The 24447-nt window shown below is 47.1% G+C and overlaps 2 protein-coding genes across 3 annotated transcripts; one reads left to right on the forward strand and one right to left on the reverse strand.

Annotated features, from left to right (window-relative positions):
* Positions 1-142: 142 nt before the first annotated feature.
* Positions 143-7702, reverse strand: lrp10 (low density lipoprotein receptor-related protein 10). Of its 2 annotated transcripts, none has more exons than XM_035613257.2 (10): positions 7630-7702; positions 6323-6485; positions 6081-6113; positions 5693-5837; positions 5128-5321; positions 4402-5009; positions 3874-4310; positions 2776-2970; positions 2544-2673; positions 143-2168 (listed from the first exon to the last, which is right to left on the reverse strand). In XM_035613257.2, the coding sequence occupies exons 2-10, from the start codon at positions 6384-6386 to the stop codon at positions 1515-1517; spliced, it is 2460 nt and encodes an 819-aa protein (XP_035469150.2). In that variant the 5' UTR covers positions 6387-6485; positions 7630-7702; the 3' UTR covers positions 143-1514. The 2 variants fall into 2 exon arrangements, with proteins under 2 accessions (XP_035469150.2, XP_035469160.2); XM_035613267.2 differs by lacking the exon at positions 7630-7702 and adding an exon at positions 7268-7525.
* Positions 7703-9149: 1447 nt separating this feature from the next.
* mmp14a (matrix metallopeptidase 14a (membrane-inserted)) lies at positions 9150-22929 on the forward strand. Its single transcript, XM_035613341.2, has 10 exons — positions 9150-9595; positions 17621-17769; positions 17971-18093; positions 18289-18596; positions 18689-18850; positions 19006-19148; positions 19343-19481; positions 19754-19904; positions 20264-20379; positions 20690-22929. Exons 1-10 carry the CDS (start codon positions 9512-9514, stop codon positions 21010-21012), a joined length of 1698 nt encoding a protein of 565 aa, XP_035469234.1. The 5' UTR covers positions 9150-9511; the 3' UTR covers positions 21013-22929.
* Positions 22930-24447: the final 1518 nt, after the last annotated feature.

The following is a 24447-nucleotide window of genomic DNA, read 5'->3' on the forward strand; positions in this document are numbered from 1 at the left end:
TCGGCGTTAAAAAAAAAAAAAATCCTCCAGGAACGTTTGAATACAAAGCGGCGGCGACTCCTTTGTCTCCTGTCACCGAGGTGTCGGCCACTCCTCACGCACTGTGCTAAGCAAGAGACAAACACACAACACACACAACCTAAAAAGTGCAAATTGTTTTAATCTCAGCCACGTTTTACTTATATACAGTGAAGTTGACCCTAATCAATCAATCAGTAAATCATTTTCTCTCTTATTTAGCTAAATTTAAAACTTTGGCCTACTCTACATTGACACTAATACATTCATCAAAGCAATAAAATAAAAATAAAACTTCCTGAAGAGGAAAAATATCATATGTAACTTGCTGAGAATAAAAATAAAAACCCCATAAAATGTACAACAATACAAATGGCACACCACGTGTCTGTTGTTGACAAAATGTGACAGGATGCAATCCGTTTCCCCTCGGGGGCTGTAGATTCAAGTTGAGGTCATTTTGGGTTTTTCGGGGCCCTTTTCATCACCAGGGCGCCTCATCTTCCTGTGCACACTACACACATACATACACACACACAATGCAAACATACTTAAATCAGGCACCAAAGAGATTGTCTTTTGACTCGTTTGCTTTCGCAAAAAATTACATACATTCGCTTAGGAAGTGTCCACGCGTGTTGTAATTAAAACACGCGCTTTACGTCAAATGTGCACAACAAGTACGGGGGTGTGGGGGGTCCCCGGAAAGTTATTGCCAGCTCACAAGAGTAGTCATGCGTTTCTTTTTCATGGTTCGAGTAAGTGTCGAATGCGTGCTGCGATGTAAGGGAAAACGTGCCCTCTGTGCGTTTTCCGTTGTGCAGTGCGTCTTCCTCGGGAATCGTCCCGAGCGATCTACAGGGAAACTCCTCAAAAAGGCACTTTAAATAGAGCGGAACTGATTTTCTTGTGGAATAATATCTGTGATTCAACATGACGACTGGATGCAAGTGGCAGAAATATGTGGGGGACAAACCACAAACGACAAACATACTCCGCTGTCTAAGACTCAAAACGCTGAAACGCATTCACACAGTTCGAAACCACAAAAAAACAAAAATAATTTTCCATCATTTAAAAACTCTGATCATTCAGTGTGACAGTTCACCTGCCTCGGTTTCTGGATAGGGAAGATTCTTCTGTGCAAAAAAATGTTTACCTTCACTGTGCATCCCGACACTGATTTAATTGCACACCCAGTACTCACCGACACTTTCTCTCCAACATACATCAGCGATGCTTTTCGTTGTCTAAAACGTATACTCTCTGTAGGAAGTCTTTAAAAAAAGAAGGGACAAATACTTGATTCTGTAAGTCAACAATTTCAACTCAAAGCAAAATTTCAAAAAGGCACCAGACTTGCACAGTGAGGGCGAGTCTCCCCCTGTGCTCGAGTTCAAACAAATGTGGAAAGACTGGGTTTCAGGTATTAGTGCGTAAAAGGGGATTAAAAGAAGTAGGTGCGGGGGGGTTTATTGGACGAGCGAGGAGGACGTTCAGGTGAGCATGGGCACGTCGTCCTCTGAAGTGGTGTCTTCGGACAGGGGGATGAGAAGCACCTCGTCATCCGAAGAGGAGGAGGAGGAGAAGGTAGGGGAGGCGGAGAGGGGCATGGAGTTGGTGGAGGAGGAGGAGGGCGAAGCCCTGAAGAGGGAGATGCTCAGGCCCAGTGTGTGGAAGATGGAGGCGAGAGAAGGGCTGCTCGGCGGGACGGCGACGGGGGGAGTGTGCGGGGCGGGCGGGGGCGGAGCTGGGGGAGCGTACGGTGGTGGAGGCGGAGAGGCTGCAGGCGGCGGGGGCAGAGGAAGCAGAGGAGTTGGTGCGTCCTCTTGCTGCTGCTGCTCGGACAGAGCTAACAAGCCAAGTTTCTGAGGCACTGGCTGGTTGACCGCCTCCACGGCCGACGAAGAGCCCGACGTTGGACTGGAGAGAGAAGGCTCCTGACCGAGAAGGGTGGCGGCGTCTGCCTGCGGCTGGCCGGAGGAGCTCGACGCCTGAGACGGCCTGGAGGGAGGTCGGGGGATCAGACCCCACCTCCTCATGCGGCGGACGGCCCGGCGGACGAACCGCGGCCTGCGTCTGCGATGCGGGGAGTTGGCGGCGTCCTGGCGGAGGAGCTGGAGGATTCCCCTCAGAGAAAGAGACGAGGTCTGACACAGAGGGAGATGTAAAGAAAAGGAACAAGTTTGTCGATTAGTAGTTTGTAGATTTGTCGTAGATCACCCCTGATGTGGCAACAGCACACTAGTTGTATCATAACACTTCTTCCTACTTCAGCCCACAGCCAGAGATTAAACTGCCAAAAAAAGTGGAGCACGTGACTCTAAGACTAGATGACAACAAGGACCACTGACTGTACTGTAGAGGAAAGTGTGAATCTCAGCAACGAGGCCTATTGTCTAGTCTACACCATGTCAGTAGCTCACAAGTTTAGTTGTCATATTAACTGACTATGGGATTATTGATAATCCGATGCTCATTTTGTAAACAGCCAACAAGTTGCCGCGCTGCCCCTTCCCTCTCACCTCATTGGGGTTTTCGGTGGGGAAGTCCTCCACCGGAGGGATGATGCCTTGGGCGATCAGCTGACCATAGGACGGAGGAGCCTGTTGCTGGATCAGTTCCGCTTCCTGGCGGCTAATTGGCGCGAACAAGCTGCGAGACAAACGGACATTAGGATGCGTTCACTCACACTCACTCACTCACTCACTCACTCACATACAGACACACACGAAGAAGAAGAAGAAAAATCATCACCTGTACTCCCTGGTCCTGAGCGAGTACAGCTTACAGGTGCAGCCCATGGCGATCACCAGCAGGAGTCCACAGACCAGGCTGCCGACCGTTGCCGCGGTGATGACCTTGCGGGGCAGGATGACGGTGCAGTTGAGCTCGTCCGTGCCGTCCTTGCAGTCCACCTGGCCGTCGCAGCGCCAGCTCTCAAACACACACCTGCACACGGGACAATGGGCCACTTGTGTGTGAGAGTATGAAGGGAGCAATGCGAGCGATTCAGTTTCAGCCCGATGCCTGCGTGCCGACCCCGATGGCAAATGATGAGATACTAAGTATTTTATTGGATAAAGTAAAAGTCATTTCCTTTAGTTGTATACATGTTGCCGAGTAACCACAACTACTCTAACACGTTAATTCATAAAATGAAAATGGATACATTGCAGATTTCTCCCACAATTCATTTTTTATACGTTAAACATTTCGCCAAATCTCCAAGATTAAAGTTTATTAATGTAATCTAACTCACTTCCAGATAATCTACATTTGACTGAGTGCAACACAAAAATAAATTCAGGAAAAATGCAGCTCTCACAAAATCATGTTCCTTCGCGCACACACACACACACACACACACACACACACACACACACACACACACACACACACACACACACACACACACACACACACACACACACACACACACACACACACACACACACACACACACACACACACACACACACACACACAGCACTGATAATTAACTAACCTGACCACCACCACGACAAAAATCATGTGACGAAGAAAAAGAAAACAACAGCAGATGTGCGGGTACTTAACCGACCTTGAAGAGAGACCGTTTTTGTCAACTCCTGTTTGCAAGGTCTAGAAAAAGCGACTTTAAATCATGAAAAAAATCTCCATGTCTACTGTGCAAACTCAATAAGGTAGAGAAGTCTCCAGAATAACTAATTTATGGACCATGAGGTGAGATTGTTTCACTGACTGTCATCTCCAAGCTCAAAAACAAATGCTGATCCTCAGTTTTATCCCCAAAGATTCACAAAGGCAATGAGATAAGCAGTTTTTTGTTTTTTTAAACAGACACAAACTGACCTGTCGCTGTCACAATGAAAGGTCCCTGGCTGGCACACGGAGCAGTCCCTCTCGTCGCTGCCGTCCGCACAGTACAGCTGGTAGTTGCACCTCTCCGTGGCCGGGTAGCAAACTGGCCGGCCGGCGAAGTGGCTGGAGGCCACCGTCCTCTGTCCCACCACTCCACAGGCAAACTGGTTCGGACTGCAGCCCCGGCATCCCTCCTCGTCCTTCCCCGTGTCGGGACAGTCCCACTTCCCGTCGCAGCGTTGCTCCTGGTTGAAGCAGCCTCCCGACGCTCCCCCGCACCGGCCTTCCCACGGAGGGCAGTAGCTCCCGACGTGGAACGTTGCGTTAAAACCGCCCCCCTCCGAGCCAGGGAGAGTCTCGTAGGTCAATGACAGCACGCCGGTGTGCGATTCTGCTTGGACTGATTTGTGATTGGAGGCGCTGGTGATCTGTCGAAATGCGGGAAAGGAACATTGTGTTACCATAAGAAAAATAATAGGGAAAATTGTGTGGAAAAGCTTTTAAATCAAGTCAACTCACAACTTTAATGACATCTCCTTTGCCTTGCTCTCTGTTGTAGAGGCTGAGTCTGTCGCCGGGCCCCAACACCAGCTGCTGCAGATCAAGTCTGAGTGGCCTGGAATCCTGAGGGTCCAGAGTCCAGACACAAAACAGAGCTGGACCCCGAGTGGCAGGAGGGGAAAAGGTCCCATAAAAGGTCTGGAGGAGCCCCCCGCAAGGCCACTCGATGGGTATCGGTGTCACGGCGAGCTCCGTGTGGGTCTGAAGCTGCTCTCGATCCACCTGGGTCTCCTCCTCCTCCCTTTCCTTCAGCAGGGCCCACAGACCGGTCTCAGTGTCTCTCTCATCCGACCCGTCTGAGCTCTGGGTTCTATCTGTGACCTCACGTCTCTCTGAATCCCTGTCACGGTCTCTCTCCGTAAACGTTTCCCCTTTGCTCTCATCTACTTGTGTGCTGCCGTGCTTGGAGGGTGCCGGGGTCTCCACCTCTGCGTCGCAGCCCTGTTCATCGGAGCCGCGGCCGGGACCTTCATCGAGACACTCCATCTGGCCATTGCAGCGCCAGGAGAGGGGAAGGCAACGGCCCCCCAGGCATTCAAATGACGTCACGGGGCATTCACCCGAGTCTGAATGTGTAGAAACAGAAACAAGCAAAGATTGGCAGCAGAAATGCAGAACCATTCGTTTTGCATTGCAAATTAATCAAAAACAAAGTCTTTTACAAAAAGCACCGCGCCATCGTACCTCGGGCATAGCTCAACAGAAACGACGACACGGGGAACAGGTGCGGGAGGAAGTGATGCGTCACTGTAATATTCCCCCCCAGGAATTCCATGGGCGGCGGGAGCTTGGAGCCACAGAGGACGAGTGGCTCACCGCCAGCCGATGATTTTATAGACACCCATTCTTTCCTGCATCGCACCGAAAACTGGGAAAAGCTGCAAAAGAGAGAAAAGGGGGAATTGGCAAATGAACTTCTGTTCCATTCAAGGCTTTGGCAATCAACAAGTTTCTGATTAAGCGTCAGGTAAATCTCTCTGTTTTAAAATCTGCCATCTGTGGCAACATCCCAACACCAGTAGTGATGCATTTAACAACAACCACATATGCTTGCTGGAGCCGAAATGGGGAGCAACAGTAGCGACGGAGAAGGCTACTGCAACTAAGAGTATGGTGGAGAATATGGCAGAATAAACATCTCTATTAAAATATAGAGTGTGTGTTGGGCTTTGTGGGCAATGCTACTCTTTCTCAATTAAGTCTATAATCACTCTGAAGGTTATCTGACTTTCAATCTCGGGTTCCCTACCTGAGAACAACGGGCTCTTCTTCCGAACCCTTGATGACCCAGCAGTCATAGGTCGAGCCGAAGCGGTAGGACCAGCTGTGGTAAGCAGAACTCCGGATCTCTCCCACTTTGCTGTCCAAGACTTGAAGGGAATGCCCACACCGGACTGAGGAAAACAGCAAGACACAAAGAGGAGTGAAAATGTTTTCAAAAAAATCTAAACGTTTCTTTAGAACTGAAATAAAAATGGGAAAACTGATTCTTAAAAGTCTGATCTGCTTTTTATCACACATTCATAGGTTTACAGGGAAAGTATGAAACAAGAATGTGACATTGAAAAAGAAAATCCCTCCATGGACATCCACAGACACAACACGAGATAAAAGTGCAGACTCGTTTGTCTCCTCACCAGAGCAGAGGGCCGGCTCGAAACGGCTGCACGCTGCAGAGGACACAGACGGGAAAAAAAAACAGGGCTATTTGTTAAATCGCCATGTGCGACTGAGATCGTATATTAAAGGAGAAGCGCAAACATGACCTTTGCTTGATAAACATTTAAAGTCCACACACACACACACACACACACACACACACACACATACACACACACACACACAGGGATGCAGGTGGACAGCACGTGTATCCACTCACCTGCTATGGTGAAGACCACGAGAGCACAGAGGTTGTGAGTGACCGTCATTTTGTTGGATATCATAAAAATAAAAAAAAAAACTGAATAGGTTAAAAGGGTCAACAAAAAAAAAAAACGTCAGAGAGGCGCCATCTTAGTAGGTTTTGTTCAGGAAGACGAATCCTGCAGAAGAGAAGATGAATGAATGGGTGAGTTTTATCTGGTTGTCAGCCAAAAAAAGGACACAGTCGAACTTATACCCACATAACCTCATAACAATATTACTCCATCATTTCTGTTAGACATAAGAAAGCGAAACACAAAGCAGTTGGATATTTCCAGCATTAAACCTTCTTTGACTCTGATAAGTTATGTTTAATGCTTCAAAAAATGAGTCGATCAATAGAAAACTTATCGTCAAGTACTACGATAACAAATAATTCATGTCAAATATTTTCTCCCCGAGAGACTTACTCTAGAAAATCCGAAATTGCAGTGCACATTTTCACATTTGTCTGATATTTCACAGACGAGACAGACAAAGGGTCAGACTGACCACCTGATAATAACAATAAGCGCTAGCTGCAGCGCCAGTGTTGTAATCATATATATCTATCTCAGAAATATTTAATCTACATGTTGGATTGATTATCAGTTACAGAATTCTAAACAACTACCTAACGACTTCAATTTTGATGTTGATATATTCATCTTATTTTTGATATTACTTATTTAATTGAGATTTGACAATTATTTGTTGTTGTTGTTGTTGTTGTTGTGTCCCATAACAAGTGAGCACTGAAATACGAGTCGATTATTTTACATCAATTCAACATTTGTGTATATATATATTCACACACACACACACACACACACACACACACACAGAGATTTCCTTCCTTTAATCTTCTCAACAATGACGCCAGCAGCCGCCACCATTTCCGAGATAAAAATAAACTTTGTACCAGTCCCCACTTCCCCAACTGCCAGTGTCTCCTCCGGCTCGTGTCGGCTGACACACCACACGTTGTTCCTACGTGTTTTTAGAAAGAAAAATGTCCCCGAGATGAAAAACAACAGCTACGACGTTGACTTCCCCTTCTGTGGAGATTTAACAGCGTTAGCTTCCCGGGCGAGCTAACGGCTAACGGCTAACGGCTAACATCGCCTCCTTCCGCTTCCGCCTAAATCCGCGTCTTCTAACAAAAAAGGCCGCAAGAAAAGCGGCTTCGGACGCATCGTAATCGTTATCATCATAACGTGTGGGTCACAAGCAGCAGAAAGAACATAAATAAGATCGATGAAGGACGAGAGCCGGGTACGTTACCATGTCAGTCGGCCTCTCTTGTTGACAAGTTCTGAGCTACTTCCGTGTGTTTTAGCCCATGACAGGCGGGGGGGGGGGGGGGGGGGGGGGGGGGGGGCGGGGCTTGTGGTGTCCAACTGCTTTCCATTTCATTTATTCATAAAAACAACATACAAATTTCCTTCAAGTCACCATCATCCTTAATCGTATCTAAAACACTGACAGTCAATGTATTTTGAAAAGGCTGCGTCTAATGTGCGAAATGAGTCTAAAGGTGAAATATGTATTTCCTGACACAAGGTGTCAGTGTCCAACATTAGTTTTGAATTCACAAAAAGGACTCTTTCCAGTGACTTAAAACAGGAATAAGTACATTTATTTTAGTATTTATTTACTTTGAATACAGTATTTTCATTTTATATAACCTCATACTTCTACCTTACTACAACCGGGCAACAGAAGAAGAAATATTCAGATTGTTATGTTTGAAGGCGTGTGCAAAGTGAAAAAAGTTTTGAGTACAGTATATATTTGCTGGTTTCTTAGTCTTGTAATGAAACTAAACTAAATATCTTTACGTTTTAAACCATTGCTGACAGTTTTTTGTATCAAAATATTAAGAACGATCTATATGTGTCTGTCCTGGATAACAATGGTTGTCGTTTGCAGATGTTGATTTGAATTGTGAAACTCCAACGTTAGAATTATACATTTTCTTATATGATATCAATACGTCTGTCACATCTCATTCCAATTTTTAGTGCAGTTAAGTGAACTTCCTTTTTATTGCGGATCTGGTTTCAGCCCATTTTTGGTCGTCTGCAGGAGAGCGCCCACTTTAAAAGTTTAAAAGAATATTCTTTGGACTGATGTACCTTTAAACTTTTCAGATCATCTCCTTTAAACCACAGTTCGAGGCTAAACAAGGTCAAATTATCCAAAAAGCAAAAACAATTAGAGAATGGTCAACACTGGTGGTCACTGAGTACAAATGTATGTATCAGAACTTTCCCGTCCCATTATTCATCTCATGACTCCTCCAGGTTTATCATGTGACCCCTTAGGCCACAATATGTCACAGCTGTGTGGTGACTTTTTTTTTTTACTAAGTATAGGCCTACTACACAATAATCCTTGCAGTGCATATCAAACACAACATTAGTTTATTCAATATGCTTCATTGATGCAGGAAAGCCACTTCACAGTACTTTAAAAAAGCTGTTAAAATCTGTGCACACGTTGACAACACTGTGTTGCACTTCACATGTTAACGCACCACTGATCACTTTCCAATACAAACACATGACTGTTAAATATGATACGTATTATCTTTGTGTGTGTAATTAAGTTCCCAAACAAAAATGTCAGGCTGGTGATATGATATGATCTGAGTCTCGACACGTGGAGGATGAACCCGCTGACGTCACGCAGCCATTGAAAAAAAAAAAAAAAAAATGACGTCTGCACATCTGGAGGAGGACCCAGAGGAAAATCTCTCTCTCTCTCTCTCTCTCTCCACGTCCACACACTCTCTCTCTCTCTCTCTCTCTCTCTCTCTCTCTCACCGGACAGTCAGGATACAGAAGTCAAAGTATGAAGCTTTAGTTAAAAGCAGCCACCTGATGATTGTAGACCCTTTTCTTTGTTTTGTTCTTTTTTTTTTTGCTGGTTCTGGTTGTTTTCCAGAGGTTGTCTGTCCCCGCGGATACCGACCCCGTCCCTGCTGCCACGTTTTAACAACATAACGGGGTTGCCTCGACCGATATTGTTGTGATCTCCCCCCCCACCACCACCACCACCCCCTCTCTGTCAGGACGTCCGGAGACGTGGAGACAGAAAAACTTTTCTTTTTCGGAACTTGTTTCTCGTCTCGGGAGGGGCGGTATAGTTTGCAGATACCAGAATGCTGCCCCAGCTCCTCACCCTGGCCTGGGGCCTCTGCTGCTTTGGTTCTACCTCGGTCACTGCAAATGTACTGCAAGCAGAGGTAAGTTTTAAATATATATATGTTTCTTATTATTATATGTGGCGATTGTAGTTCAGCAAAAGCCTTCATAATAATGTTTTGGATAACAAGTATTAGTCGAGTAGTTAAGTCAGGATCATCATCAGTATTACAATGTATTCTTTATCTGTCCATTTTTCTTTTGTTGCTGTTGCAAATACTTAGTCTCTAAATTCCCCTCATGCCACTTCATGTTAGTATTTGACGTCTCCTTTCTGCTCATACTGCAGAGAGAGAATACCTGAACTACACACACACACACACACAAATATATATATAAATATATATAAATGCAGAAACATGATTATTCTATACTTTAGATCCTCAATATGTGTCGATATTGTCATAGATGCACTGTGTCGTGTTATAATGTGTCTGCAAGCTGCTTTTCCCATCTTCTTTAATCTGTATATCTTTAATTTGCTACTACATAGTCAATTGTACATATACAAGCCTAGAATCTGCATTAGGAACATTAAATTTTACACAAGTCTTTACTTCCCTATGTCACGGGTAATTGTAGTTTTTTTTTTGTTGTTATCTGGACATTCCTCGTGTTTGATCTATGAAGAAGGGAGAAGCTGAGGAACCAGAAGAAGGGACGGGCTGTTTACATTCCCCTTCGTGTTTATTCCCCCTCCCTCAAACACTCTGGACCTTTAGTTTTTGTTCTTCTGCTAGGAGGCCGTCGGAGCAGAAACCAGTAACAGGAGATGAAAAGTTCATCCAGAGAGGAAATAAAAAAGAAAAAATCTCAGGTCAAACTTTTGTGGCTTTTGAAGGAGGAGGAAGGGGAGGAAGGGGGAGATCCAGCCATGCAGGGGTGTAGTGTTCAGTATAGGAAAACCTCAGCTGTGGTGCTTTGTTCTGAGAAAGAGGGGGTAGTGGTGGTGGTGGTGTGGGGGATGGGGTTAATGGTTTTCATCCCCGGCCATGTGCACAGATGGCCAGGAAGTTGGTCGGCCTTCACAACAAGCCGGACATGAGGTGCTTCGTCGGGGTGACCGTGGGCCTGCGGGCCTGGAGACACTTTAACTCTCATCCTAACAGCATATTTTTGTCATCGGCTCTCTCGTGGAGCTCGGCAGATGACTTCGATTCATATTTCATCCCTGAACACAGAGGGTGTAGGTCACAGTCAGGAACTGCACACGTACACGGTGCTTGTTTTTTTTGGACCTCCTGTGAGGGACAGGATGCACCACCGACAGTCAGCTGTCACAGGACATTGATTCACGGGGCAGCAACACCAAAAAAAAAAGAGTCCATTAGCCATAAACGCAGAGTTAACAAAAAAAACAAACCCAAAAAACATTTATAGCCTACAAGAGTCTGTGCCGTCGTCCCACGAGAACACAGGATGCGTGAAGGAGCCGAGGAGGACCTTAGTCACTGACCACAAGCCGCCGGCATGTGAGTCAAGCCAGACGTGGTGGATAACTCAGAGAGTCAGACGGTTTATGAGAGGGCCCCCGCAGGCCGCTGCCCCCCCCCCCCCCACACACACACACACACACACACACCGACGCAGTGATGAATGTCTGTAAACAAGGTGAGAGGACATGACTGTGTACTGCAGTGTGTCGTTTTGAGCAGCTGTGGGGACGGTGTCTCCGCTCCGAACATCGCTTCAGCGCCAGAATAATGATCACCCTCGGTGCAGGATTTGCACAGCAGGCCGAGGGTGAGCGTGTTGTCTGCTGACGCAGGCTGTGTTCACCAGGCTCGTCCTCGGAGCGATGCTGTCAGACCTGTCAGCCCGTCCCGATGCAGAGAAGGGGGATGAGCTTTAATTGTGGGTTCCGCCCCGTGACATCACCCGAGCGCTGCGCGGGAACCCTGTGATCAAAAGATAGACGTGTCTGTCCGTTGAACTGGAAAAAGGCCGAGACAGGTCAAAACAACGCCGAGCGACACAAATGTTGAATCAACGTCGCTGCAGCTCCACTCTGCCACGGGGGTTCGGGGGGGTCGAGGGGGTCGAGCGAGCAGCCCTCAGACGGAGACGCTGAACTCTGAGGAATTCGGCGGTTAAGCGGCGTTGCTCAACGTCAGGACGTCCCCGTCTGACTTCACCCTGACGAACTAAACCCACTTAATCCACGCCGAGTGAAGAGAGAAGCTCCGCAAACGGAGAAATAAGACCTCAGCTATTCTCTGAAAACGAAAACGTCTCCTGGTGAAGACGACGGCCTCTGCACTTTCCTGCAACTGTTTTTTCAATTCTCCCCCTCTTCTTCTATTTCTTTTTGCCGTCGTCTAACCCTTTTTTTTTTTCCGCGCGACTGGGCCTCGCGAGCGAAGGCAGTGGGCAGCGATGAAAACGACACGCTTTTTAGAACAGGATCTCTCCATATCTGGGCCAAAAGGAAGAAAAAATTGGAGATTTCCCCCGTTTGCCATCCGGAGACACATGTCTCGCGATCGCTACAGATGTGGCCACAACACATCTGGGTTCAATTCCCTTTATCTCGACATAGAGTCGAAGTTGATGCAGCATCAAGGGGGGGGGGGGGGGCAGGCAGCAGGCTGTCACTTGAGAAATGTCAAAACGCACTCAGTTGGATCCAATCTAATGTGAAACCGATGGACTTCAAGGGAGAAAAGCAGCTTATCTTTGATCTACAGCGAAGAAGATAGTTCAGCCGTGTAACAAAGAGGACATCAGAGAGAGAGGGGGGGGGGGGGGTCTCAGGTTGGATTTGACTTAAGATGATGTGCAGCCTGAAGACTTGACCAGTTTGGACAGTAACTGAGGACATCTCCTCAAATAGACTGTATTTTAAAAATGGACTTAGTCACCGGGTGTGGAAAATGAAGCCAATGCGGAAGTGCCTGAAGCCTGTGTTCTCTGGAATGACCAGCAGATGGCGACTCCACTGGTTGTTCCTGCAGAAGTCTACATCTCACTTGATTCATAACGTCGGTAAACATTTCCATGAGGAGTTTATGGTTCAGTCTCTAGTTCCAAGTCAATAAAGCATGATTTTGGAAATTATGGTCCATTTAGAGTAAAATAGACGCTAAAGCGCCGTAGCGTGGACAGAGCGTGACTGACAGCCGGTCCGTCCAATCGGCTTCTACTCGACAACAAATTAAATATTATCTATTCATTTCTACATACAAAATGAACTACTACTTCATAAGTTGTTCCAGAAAATGTACTTACGGGAGTTTTCTAGAACTGTCATCTGCATCTCGCAGCCTTCAACCTCATTAAATGGAATTTACTGACCAAAGTTATAGCTCCATACTAGGCATCAAAATCAAACAGTGTCCATGTAAATGCACCGTTCCTGATCTTAAGATGTGATGGATGAATGGCGTTGCATAATGACTTTTATGTTTGATACTTTAATATATGTTATACTCCTTAAAGAGATTTCAAGAGAAAAATCCCCTATATGAGTCATAACCAGGAAACAGGACGTACTCAGCTATACCAAAGATATAAACATAGCTCATTACAGGTAAAAGTACTGCATTCAAACATTGACATACGTTTGCGTCTATGAAAAATAGGTTTTATCAGCCAAATGCACTTAAGTGCAATTCCTTCAATAGCTGTGCGTCATATTCGATATTAATTCCTATATATTTTTGTACAAAGAATATTAGCTTGCAAAGTAACTATAGTGTAAAAAGTACAATTTACTCGGACATGTAGTCCAGTAGCAGTTTTAGATAAGAACATAAAGTGCAAATATCAAGAAAAGCACAAGTACCTCATAACTGTAATTTACATGGTCACTATTGTTCTACGGTGCCATGGAGAAATTTAAAGGTATTTATCAGCGTACCGTTGGCAGGCGTCAGTATAACGTGGCGTCACCGAGCACAATAAAAGCACGCGGTGGTTGTGTTGTGTATTATTTGACCCGTTTGACCCGGTAGAAAATGCTGATGCGGGAAAAGAAATCAAGTAAATATTACACAGGGTGAGTGCTAACTGGGTCCGAGGAGCCAGGAAATGCAGTGCGATGTGAGCCTTCAGCCCCTCATGAGCCTGAAATTCTCTGTTTTTTCCGTTGGCACCGAGCGAGAGGAACATCTGACTCAGTCCCTCAGATTCAAAATTCGGGCCATGCTCCTCTTAACTCTTCTCTCGCCCTGCTTTTCATTTGCCGCCCCTGCCCTTCTAATGTCTTTACCCCCCACCCTCCTAATGTAACTCTGCACTTTCGATCATCCTCTGCCGTCCTTCGCCTCCTCGTCTGTTGCTTTCCTTCGCCCTCCGGTCTGGGGGAGATTTTAAAATGATGGGGACGTAAAGAAACCAACTCATTTCTAAAGCTGGGCGGGAAAAAACCCCCCCACATGATTTACAGTAAAAGCCTGTGTGGATGATTCCAAGAGGCGCTCAGTAGCCTTGCCACACACAAAACAATGACACATAACTTCACTGCAAAATTCATAAACAAACATAAACCCATCCCTGTTCAATTTCTGGTTCTTTTTAGTAGATATCACGTAAAGACACCCACATGATGCACTCACTGACGCAATTACTGTTTTCCTTATTTCGCATGAAAATGACGTCGCCCTTCTTCTTCTTTTTCACCACAATTCTATGACTGCTCAGGGGATTGTTCTGTTTTTCATTTTGTTTATTAGACTCGTAGGAAGTTGTGGTTGGCTTCATGTTCACGGGGAAATCAACTGGCAAACTCAGTCTCATGTGCATGTGAGCAGGACGGGTGACGCCTACAGAATATGCCTTGTGATGTATGACGGGACGTTCAGACACGACCTACGCGCTGGGCAACATCTTCGTCCTCATTTTTCTTCTTCTTGTGGTAACATCTTGATTGCGCGGCTTCTTCCTGAGCATCTGTTGAAAATTGGTTCAGAAATGTGCACCACGAAGGCACGACATCGCCCGACACATGTACAGTAGGGCCCTTCAAAGGTGGCGCCCCCCAGCTATGTCACCTCATATTTAGGCCCCATCCTTAGCAAGGTACCTGTGTCAGAATATAGTGGTAAAAACGTCAATGTTGCACATTCCCAAAAATGGTTTCATCAAATCTGGAAAAGATGTAGATCCATGCCATTTAGAAGCGGGAAACAAGCAAATGTTTGCCCACATTGCTTAAAAGTGACACCAATTATTAATAGACTGTTAAACAAAATCCAATGAATTATTTGTTCCAGCGCTATATACGGCAGTTAGGTCACAGTCGGGTCACAGAATCCATATATATACATCGCGCAGTTACGCCGAGGCAACCTGTCCCGCCGCATCTACATCACGCTGGTTGCGTTTCACTGTGTGCGCTTTATACGTTCAGACCCTAACCCAGGGGTGTGTGTTTACCAAGCCAGCAGTCAGCCCTTTGACCACACATGGCTGCGTAGTGAGCGACCGAGCTACCCTGACGCCAACAATACCAGCCATGTACACGTCTCGATAAATAGAAGCTTTGATGGTGGCTGCTGGGAGTTCCAGGGAGGAGGGGTGCATGCTGGGATACCTGGCGACCCATGCCGGAGGTGGCGGCGGTGTGCAGGAGTAGTTTGGTACCGGCGGAGAGAAGTGGAGGCCTTGACAGCGTGAGGGGGGGGGCTGTTTTTATAGGAGCAGACGCGTCACCACACTGGAGCCACAAGCGCACACTGGCAGCACTCAGCGCGGGGGCCGAGAAAAGTCCATTTCGGTCGGCGCAATGAGGCGGGTCGACGCGAGCAGAGCGTCGGAGGAGATAAATTAAATTAACGAGACGCTTGAATAATCCAGAGAAATCTTGACGAAATTCTTAAAGGGGGATGGGGTATGCAGGGCTGGGGAGAAGGGGGCATAAGTTGCCTTTCTGCAGGCCTCATAAGTGAACCTTGTTCTCTGGCCTTTCTGCCTCACCACATGACTAACAGTAGCGCGTGTGTGTGTGTGTGTGTGTGTGTGTGTGTGTGTGCACAGGCGGCAAAAGGGCCAGGTAGTCCGGCCCCCGTTGCAACATTTCCATCCCCCCCGTGCTCTCCCCTTCACTTGTTGGAGGAGAGGCGGGAAGAGGAAAGCGGCACATATGACGGAGCAAGAGAGATATCTGGGGGGTCAGGTGACGCCAGCGAAGGAATTGGGCGCAAATCCACCGTCCCAATGTGTGGTGCCGGTTAAATAATTGGCCGAAGATGCATTTGAGCCTCAACAAGGGGCCCGAGTGATGAGAAGAGCGATAGGACTAGGGTTCGTTACACCTCAACCTCCAATAAGCCCACAAGGTGCACATTTTTAAACTTAAGTTCTGGTTTAGAATAGAAAAATAAGACAAAACATGTTGATAAGTGATTTTATTTGAAAGCAATGTTCTTTGACTTATGTAACAAAATCCTCCTCTGGTGGATTCAAAGAAGAATAATGAGCAAGCGCTTTCCGCAACTTTGCGTAAACTAAGAGTGTCTCCGTCCCGTCTTAGCCCCCCCGAGCAGCAGGCACTGGAAAGAATAGGTCGGCCCTTTCTTGTGTAAAGATAGATCTGGAACGTGTGACTTTTCTTCTGTCTCTTTCCCCCAGCGTTACGACCGCCATGTTGCCTTTGGCCGCGTTTGGTGTACACAGCGTTCTGGGTCGCCGCGACTAAAATGACATCAGTGGGGGGGTTTTTCTGCACATTCTGTGTTTTATTTGGCTTTTTTCAGTTCCTCCCTCGTCCCACAACAAAGTCCCCCCCCCCCCCCCCCCCCCCCCCCCCCGTGACGGGTTCAGCATAAGTCCTGTGAGGACTTGACGTTTTTTATTCAGAGTCTGTAAACAGGGTAATGTAATGAAGACAATAAATTTAACATGCCGGCTTGGCGCTGCCACTCCATAAAAAACATACACACACACACACACACACACACACACTCCCTTATTCACCGTGCAATCTGCATTGCACATCTGAGCGCAGGGAGGCAGGTCCGGACAAGCGCTGGAGGTCGACTGGAAGACGCCAAACGCCCACGCGTCCGCACAAGTGGCCGATCCCCTCGGTTTTCTGTCGACTAAGAGGTTTTCACGTGGGTTTTTTTTCTTTCCCTGTTGTCTCTGGCGTGTCTGACTAAGACCCGCTTGAGCAACTCAGAAATTTCCCAAAGACAGTAAATAAGAAAGGAGTGGAGCTAAACAATTTAATCATGTGTTGTACAGCAGCAGAAATAAAAGGCCTCCTCGTTTTATTTCGACCAGCCAAATCTCAATTCACCGTCCCGTCCCCCAATTACTTTGGTAGTTTGTCTTTTTACTGGCACGTTGTACTTTGTGGAAACGTCAAGTCTTATACCAAACCATTTGTACAGTCAGCGTGGCGGCTACTGTACGACGAGTTTGTTTTCGGGGTTGAAGAGATTTTGATTTTGATTTTGACGTTCCGCAAGACTGCTGGCAGCCACATTGTTTTTTAGGCAGCATAGTCTCCTTTCTTTCTGCATAAAATGTCTTAATCTGCCTGATTGTCTTAAAGTTTGATCGATTATTACATGTTGTCTTTAAAATACCATTTTAGCTTCTTTTTTTTGCGGCGGAAATGGAAATTTGGTTTGAGACCTAACTGTGGAACTGGGGGTGTCAAATTATTATTATTATTATTATATGGCATATCAATATTTCTAATTACCTCAGAGCATACAGTAGATATTTGGTATGTGTCGCAGGCCATTGTGCAGGTGAAACTGTAAGGTCATCCAGTAGTTGGAACAAATTTCTCTCACTACCATTCTCTCACTGCATTAAAATGCAGGATTAGTCGAATATATTTCACGTTTGCTCTGGAACGTGAGTGGTTCTAGAAAGAAGGGGCCCAACAAGCATTTTCAATCGCAGCATTTTCCCTGAGAAGATTGTTCTTGATGAATAGAAAGGGCTTTGTGAAAGCATCAAACTGTCTTGGGCTCAAATACGGAAATGCCAATACTGATAAAGGGAAGTGTGTCACATGCAGTAAGCAATGACCCGTGCGAGGTGCAGTTGTCAATGAACTGATGTCTACAAACATAAACACCATTTTTCTTCTTCATCTTCTTCTCGCTCAGGCTTGGCTGCAGAAGTATGGCTACCTGCCTCCAGGCGATGTCAGAGCCCAGGCCATCCGCTCGCCAAAGTCCATCGAAACAGCGATAGAGGCCATGCAGAGGTTTTACGGTTTGACCGTCTCCGGCTCCATAGACTCCAACACGATAGAGTGAGTCCCGATTGACGGCAACGCTTTCATAAAACACTGAACTGCTCAGTTTGGTATGTTTCCTTTAACGGATCCAAAAGTCTGGAGGTCACTTGGCTGCACGATAAAAACTAAAGAGAGGCCCAAGAAAAAGCAAGGTCGCCATTCACAAGGAAAGCAGTGGAAGATATTTCACATATTTTTCATTTTTGCTGTTGCCAGGGCGATGAGCCGGCCGCGGTGCGGTGTCCCCGACAAGTTCGGCCCGCAGCTCAAGACCAACCTGAGGAGGAAGAGATACGCCGTGCAGGGTCTGAAGTGGGACAAGTCCGAGGTGACCTTCAGGTGAGAACGCGCTCGCCGCACACCGACACTGTTCGACTTTTAACTTTCACACGAGGATGTGATTCCCCATGCAAGTGATACTAACTTATGGTATTTTGGTTATTTCCCAGAGCTTAAGTTGATTCATTCAAATTGTTGTGTCAGACGCCAACCTGTCCCAGCCCTAAATCCCCGTCTCTCCATTCCCTGCGACAGCATAGAGAACTACACCCCGAAGGTCGGCGAGCGAGCCACGCACGAGGCCATCCGGAAGGCCTTCCGCGTGTGGGAGAGCGCCATCCCGCTCACCTTCAGGGAAATCCCCTACAGCCACATCAGCGGCAAGGTGGACAAGTACGCCGACATCATGCTCTCCTTCTCGGAGGGCTTCCACGGAGACAGCACGCCGTTCGACGGCGAGGGCGGCTTCCTGGCTCACGCCTACTTCCCCGGGCACGGCATCGGCGGGGACACGCACTTTGACCTCGCCGAGCCCTGGACCACCGGCAATGTCGACCAGGGAGGTGAGGGGAGGAGGAGTAGATGGTAGAGAAGAGAGCGCTAACTGCCAACTCAAACAGACGGAACTCACGTTTCTCTTTCTCGCTCTATGAAGGGAACGATATTTTCCTGGTTGCCGTCCACGAGTTGGGTCATGCGTTGGGCCTGGAGCACTCCAACAGCCCCTCTGCCATCATGGCGCCCTTCTACCAGTGGTTTGACACCGAAAACTTCCAGCTCCCCGACGACGACCGCAGAGGCATCCAGGCAATCTATGGTAAAATGTGTTCTCCTCGGTGACTTGGACATGTATAGGGCGGCCCCGCCTCCAATCAGTGGTTCCGTCTCCTTTTTATAATGTGTTTGGCGGCCTTCTTACAGCAAATTGAAACCCCTGTCTTGCTTCTCTCTCCCCCGACACCTTCGCCACAGGAACCAAGACCGGGGCTCCGCCTCCTCCCCCTCCCCGACCCACGAAGCCGTCCAAACCCGAGAAGCCGGACCACGGCCCGGACATCTGCGAGGGACACTTTGACACCATCGCCGTCCTCAGAGGGGAGAAGTTTGTATTCAAGGTACGGCAGAGCCCCCACCCATACGTTTTTTGTTTTAAAGACGAAAACGATCTCTGTCTACCCGCACGCGCTCCGTGTCAGTTTTAATCCATACTGACACGATGAGGAGGGAAGTCATAAGTTCAAACGCTGTCCAAGCTGGGAATATGCTCTTCTGTGGCTCTAATCCATCTCACTCCGTGTGTGTTTCGCAGGACAAGTGGTTCTGGCGCGTGCGCAACAACAAGGTGTTGCCGGGTTACCCGATGGCCATCGGTCACTTCTGGAAGGGCCTGCCGTCAAACATCAACGCCGCCTACGAGAGGGACGATGGGAAGTTTGTCTTCTTCAAGGGTACGTTCCCCCCTGAGGGCCAATGGACCAAAATTTGGTCCGACCGAAAGGGGGCGGTCCCGGTTGCGGATCAAACTGAACCATGGTTTGGTCCGTTGGCTGCGTGAAAAAAACATATTGTGGACGGTTGGGACCAATTACAGGAAGTTGAGGCAGCGAGCTGTCATAGAAGAAGAAAAAGAACGGGCAAAAGAAGGGTAAAGAGGATCTCTGCTCCCGACCTGCATCCTCCTCATCTTTCTGCTTTCTTTCTTTTCCTTCCATCTCTCCAGGTGACAGGTACTGGGTTTTCAGTGAGTCCACCATGGACAAGGACTCTCCCAAGAGCCTGGCAGACCTGGGCACTGGTCTCCCTAAAGACAAGCTCGACGCCGCTCTCTTCTACACACCGACGGGACAGACGTACTTCTTCAGAGGCACCAAGTGAGTCCGTCCTCTGCTCGGGGGTTTTGTTTCCTCCCACGTACAGTGAGCCCGCTGTGCATCAGACACGATCTGATCAATCCACATTGTCTACTTCACCTTTTCTTTCTAAAGAGACACTCTTAATGTATATTTCCCTTTTTCTCTTTTGAAGGACCAATCACTGCGATTTCTTCCTCCAACATTTTTTGCAGCGTTCTGAGTTTTAAACATGAAAAGTCCTTGCAACACACAACTCCAATGCTCAGCTGTGGGCTCGTCTTTCGGCGTCATGCGTTCATCTTTTAAAAAGTCAGAATCAGCCTGAGAAACAGAAATGTAGAATACGAATGACTTCTCGGGCCCCGTGTCAATCGCAGGTACTACCGCTTCAACGAGCAGACCCGCACCGTGGACACCGGCTACCCGAAGCCCCTCAGCATGTGGAGCGGCGCGCCGGACAACATCAAGTCCGCCATCATGAGCGAGGACGGATGTAAGTTCCCCTCGCCACCACGCGTCTGCACCAGCCGAGGTTTTGAGCGGCCGACATCCGGAGAGGAAAAAAAATTGCTCAATTACAGAATTGGTATCAATTTGAAACCATTGTGATAATAGTTTGAGTGATTTTTTTTCAAGGATTTACTGCTTTTCTTTGTCACTAGTGATAAAAAAAAAATTGGATGCCTCTGTATTTTGGCATCTGTCGGACAACATCATGACCTTTTTCTAATTTGCAATTTTCTAATAACTCTAATAACTAATAGCCCCTTTCCGATTTTCTGCCCCCATCCCGCTCTCCTCAGCTTACACGTATTTCTACAAAGCCAACAAGTACTGGAAGTTCAACAACCAGTACATGAAGGTGGAGTCCGGCTACCCCAAGTCCGTGCTCCGGGACTGGATGGGCTGCGAGAGCGAGGAGCCCAAGAAGGGTCGGGAGGAGGAGGTGATCATCATCGAGGTGGACGAGCGGCAGGGCGGGGGCGCCGGGCCCGTGGCCGTGGTGATCCCTCTCCTGCTGCTGGTGCTGGTGGTCGTCACCCTGGGGGCGCTCTTGTTCTTCCGGAAGTACGGCACGCCCCGGCGCCTCCTCTACTGCCAGAGATCCCTCCTGGACAAGGTGTAGAGACAAAAGGCGCCTGGCTGATCGACAGACTGCCGCGGAGGGACAGAAAGAGAGGGGGAGAGAGCGAGGGCGAACGAGGGCCCGGTTTGACGACGGCGACTGAAAAGGGCGGGAAGAGGCGAAGGAGACGGAGAAGGAGCGGGCGGTCCGGAGGGGGAAAAGGGACGGGAGGATGGAAGGGGGGGGGCGAAGTGTTAAGGCTTTTTTGGGTGGTTTGTATGTGCCACGGAAAAATAAAAGAGAAGGGCCCTAGAAACTGAAATCAGGAAAAAAAAAATGTGTATTTGTATGTTTAACTATTGACATGTACTGCTCTGTGTCCAGAGATTAAAGAACACAACGTCACTTAGAGAAAAGGGAAATGCGCAAAGACTCACGCGATCCATCGGCTTCCCTCCCAACCTCTCTCCTCTCTCACATCCCAGGTATCAAAAGAGAAAAAGAAAAAGAAAAAAAACAACCCCCCCCCCCCCCCGCCCCATTGCTTCCTCTACTTAAACTGGACGACTCCGGCTGAACTGCTGTCTGATTCACTCGTTTCACCGCCGGAAGAGTTTGTGCTCTGGAAATGCATTCGCCGTCAAATCCATTGGGGTTTTTTTTCTCTTTTCTTTTCTTGAATCCAGTATTTTTTTTGCAAAGTTGAACCCAGAAACATGGCCTGTATTTGTTTGAATTTGCTTCCACCACCAAATAGGGGCTGGGCATGGAACCTCACACTTCTTCAGTGCCGCCAGAAAATCCAAGTCCGCAGCGGCGAGTCGTCGATTATTCATCAGCGAAATCACATTTGGCTCTTTTTTCTTTTGACATTTGCGGTTGTTCAGCGAGAACGTTCTTTTGGTAAATGCAAAAGAAGAAAAAGGAAGAAGATGAATGTTGAAGTGTTTATATACTGCTCAAAGTACGGTACTCAAGTATCGTATCAGCACCATTATACAACATTTTTAAAAAACAATTCCCAGCCTTTCTCCGTGTCCATGTTCAGTCGCAGTTATTGATACTTTGACACAAGAGTAAGTATTAGTATTCATTCAAGCAGAATTACACGCACAGAGGTCAGGACTTTACACGCCGGAGGGAACTCGATTGTCACGGCACCCCTTGTCAAAACGTCCAAAACAAAAGATGTATTCGAATCATTTCCGGTGTTTGTGTTTTAAAAGTGAGCATACAGCTGTGGTTTGTACCTGCAACTTCCGCTGTGCAGGCGAAACTCTTCCCTCAGTGCAAGCAGTCAGGCGGGAATTACATTTGTTATTTTCTTTGTGCGTGACGTTTTATCCCACAAATGGCGGCGTGGACACATTCTGGCACGTTAGATTCGTCGGACGCGAGCGGAGCTGCTCGAACGCGGTACAGTTTTCCAACAATACGGTGCAATTTCTTCTTAATTATTATCGTCGCTATTGGGAAATTGTTGTTATTATAAGTATGGTTATTGTTATTATTGTTCTCCTGGTAACGTTTTTTTTTTTTTTTGCTTTTGTACATTGTCACTTGGAGTCCTGCTGGACAGAGGCATAACGTGACAATGATGGAAATGATGAATCCCCGGTTTCCATTCGGCGTGCGGTGAATTGGATCCGATCGGACGGCGAGTGTGAGATCAGGGAGTTTCTGGGGGTTTGTGAAACACCCGAAATCACCCGGAAGTCGGCACAGAATGACAAACAATGCTATTTATGAACTTTGACACATACGGTGCTCATTGAGTTGGGTTTTTTTTTTTTCTTTTGCTCTTTACTCAATCAAAATTGAAGGTGAATTGATTTAGTTCATAACAATGATAAAAGTAATGATATTTATAATGATGATCATATCAATAAAATGGAATGAGAGGGTTTTTTTCGTTCTCCTGCCTGTTTTCACTTTTTGTATTTCAGTAGATGAAGTGAAATTAAACTATTTTCTACAGACGCTCGTACGCTTCCTTTTTTTCCCTTATCCAGAATCCTTTCAGGTTAAACAGAACAACAGAAACTGAAACCACATTTTAGATTATTATTGAAACATGTTATGATGTTAGAAATATTAATATGATCAAGTATAAGTGTCTCTCTACGTACTCTCCATTAGTCTCGCCTGCCTTCGTCATGACCCTGACCTCCTTGTTGAGGAGTGGTTGAGGATTATTATTATTATTATTATTATTATTATTATGACTACTGTGCAAAGACAAGGAAGATTAAACAAAGGGGGGGGGGGGGGTGAAGTGTGTCAAAGGTCAGAGTCTGCGACCAATCGTCGCCGGCCGAGGACCAGGGGCTTTTCGCCCGGCTGCAGGGTCACAGATGGAGAAGTGGGGATACTGTTACACCACTGACTCGAGTCATGTGATGAGGAAACGAGTTTGGAAAAAATGATAGAATGGTCACATTTTTTTTTCCGGAGGAGCGAGTTCCAGCTGAGCATCTGGAATTCTTGAAACATCTGACCGAGCCTCTTGGGACGGCCCGGCTGTAGTCTGCGCGCCCGCGTGTGTGTGTGTGTGTGTGTGTGTGCGTGTTTATGCAGAGAGACGTTCACGCCCTGGCTCGCCACTACACCAAAAAATGAATTGTGAAAACGTGTGCAGAGAAACAGTGAGCGCAGAAAGAAAACAAAGAAAGAAGTGAGACGGGATGCAAGGTGAGGTGAGAGAAGTGAGAGGGGAACTGAAACAGACATTATTTAATTTATCCCCCACATTTCTAACCAAAAGGTCCTTCTCTAAGCAGCAGACCCCCCCCCCCCTCTTATTTCCTCACCCACTGCAAAATTGTTCTTTTTATGAGGCTTCAGTCTCAAACCACTCCTCCTCTCACCACAAGTATCTCTGGTCTGTTTTTGCTCTTTCCTTCCTCTGCCCCCTCCTCCCCCTGCTCTGTCCTCGTGCTCTCTGCTTTAACCCTTCACGTGCCGCACACTGTGGCAGTACACGACCACAAGAACCTGGGCCAACCGCCAAAGGCCACTGTTTTTCGTGCAAGCGATGTTTCCCAGAACGGATCACAACGGCTACGTTGCTTTCACACGTTCAACAAAAGAAGTTCTTGTCACACTTTGTAATTCGATTTTGTCTTTGAGCACTGTTGTACTGTTGACAGTTCAGCTTGCAATATCGGTCACTATGTATAACATCATTTCATTGTAGTTTTTATTTGATTTCCACCTGTGGACATTTCAGGAAGCCCCAAAAAATTGATCTCATACTATTCTTCCGAGGCAGATTTTAGGTTAGGTTGGGTCACCAGCTCCATTTAGAGTTGGTCAAAAGCTCCAGATTAACCAAGTAAGTGGACCTTGAGTTGGGATTTTCACGCATGAACTGTCGAGCTCGACCATTAATCGAACATGTGCGAGAAGTCCTGGAAATAATTGGAAACGTGGACAGCGAAAAGAAAAAACAAACAAACTGTCACATCACTGTTCAAAAAGTAATCCATTACAAAG

The sequence above is a fragment of the Scophthalmus maximus genome, chromosome 12 (genome assembly GCF_022379125.1).
Source record: "Scophthalmus maximus strain ysfricsl-2021 chromosome 12, ASM2237912v1, whole genome shotgun sequence".
In the NCBI taxonomy this organism is placed as follows: Eukaryota; Metazoa; Chordata; class Actinopteri; order Pleuronectiformes; family Scophthalmidae; genus Scophthalmus; species Scophthalmus maximus.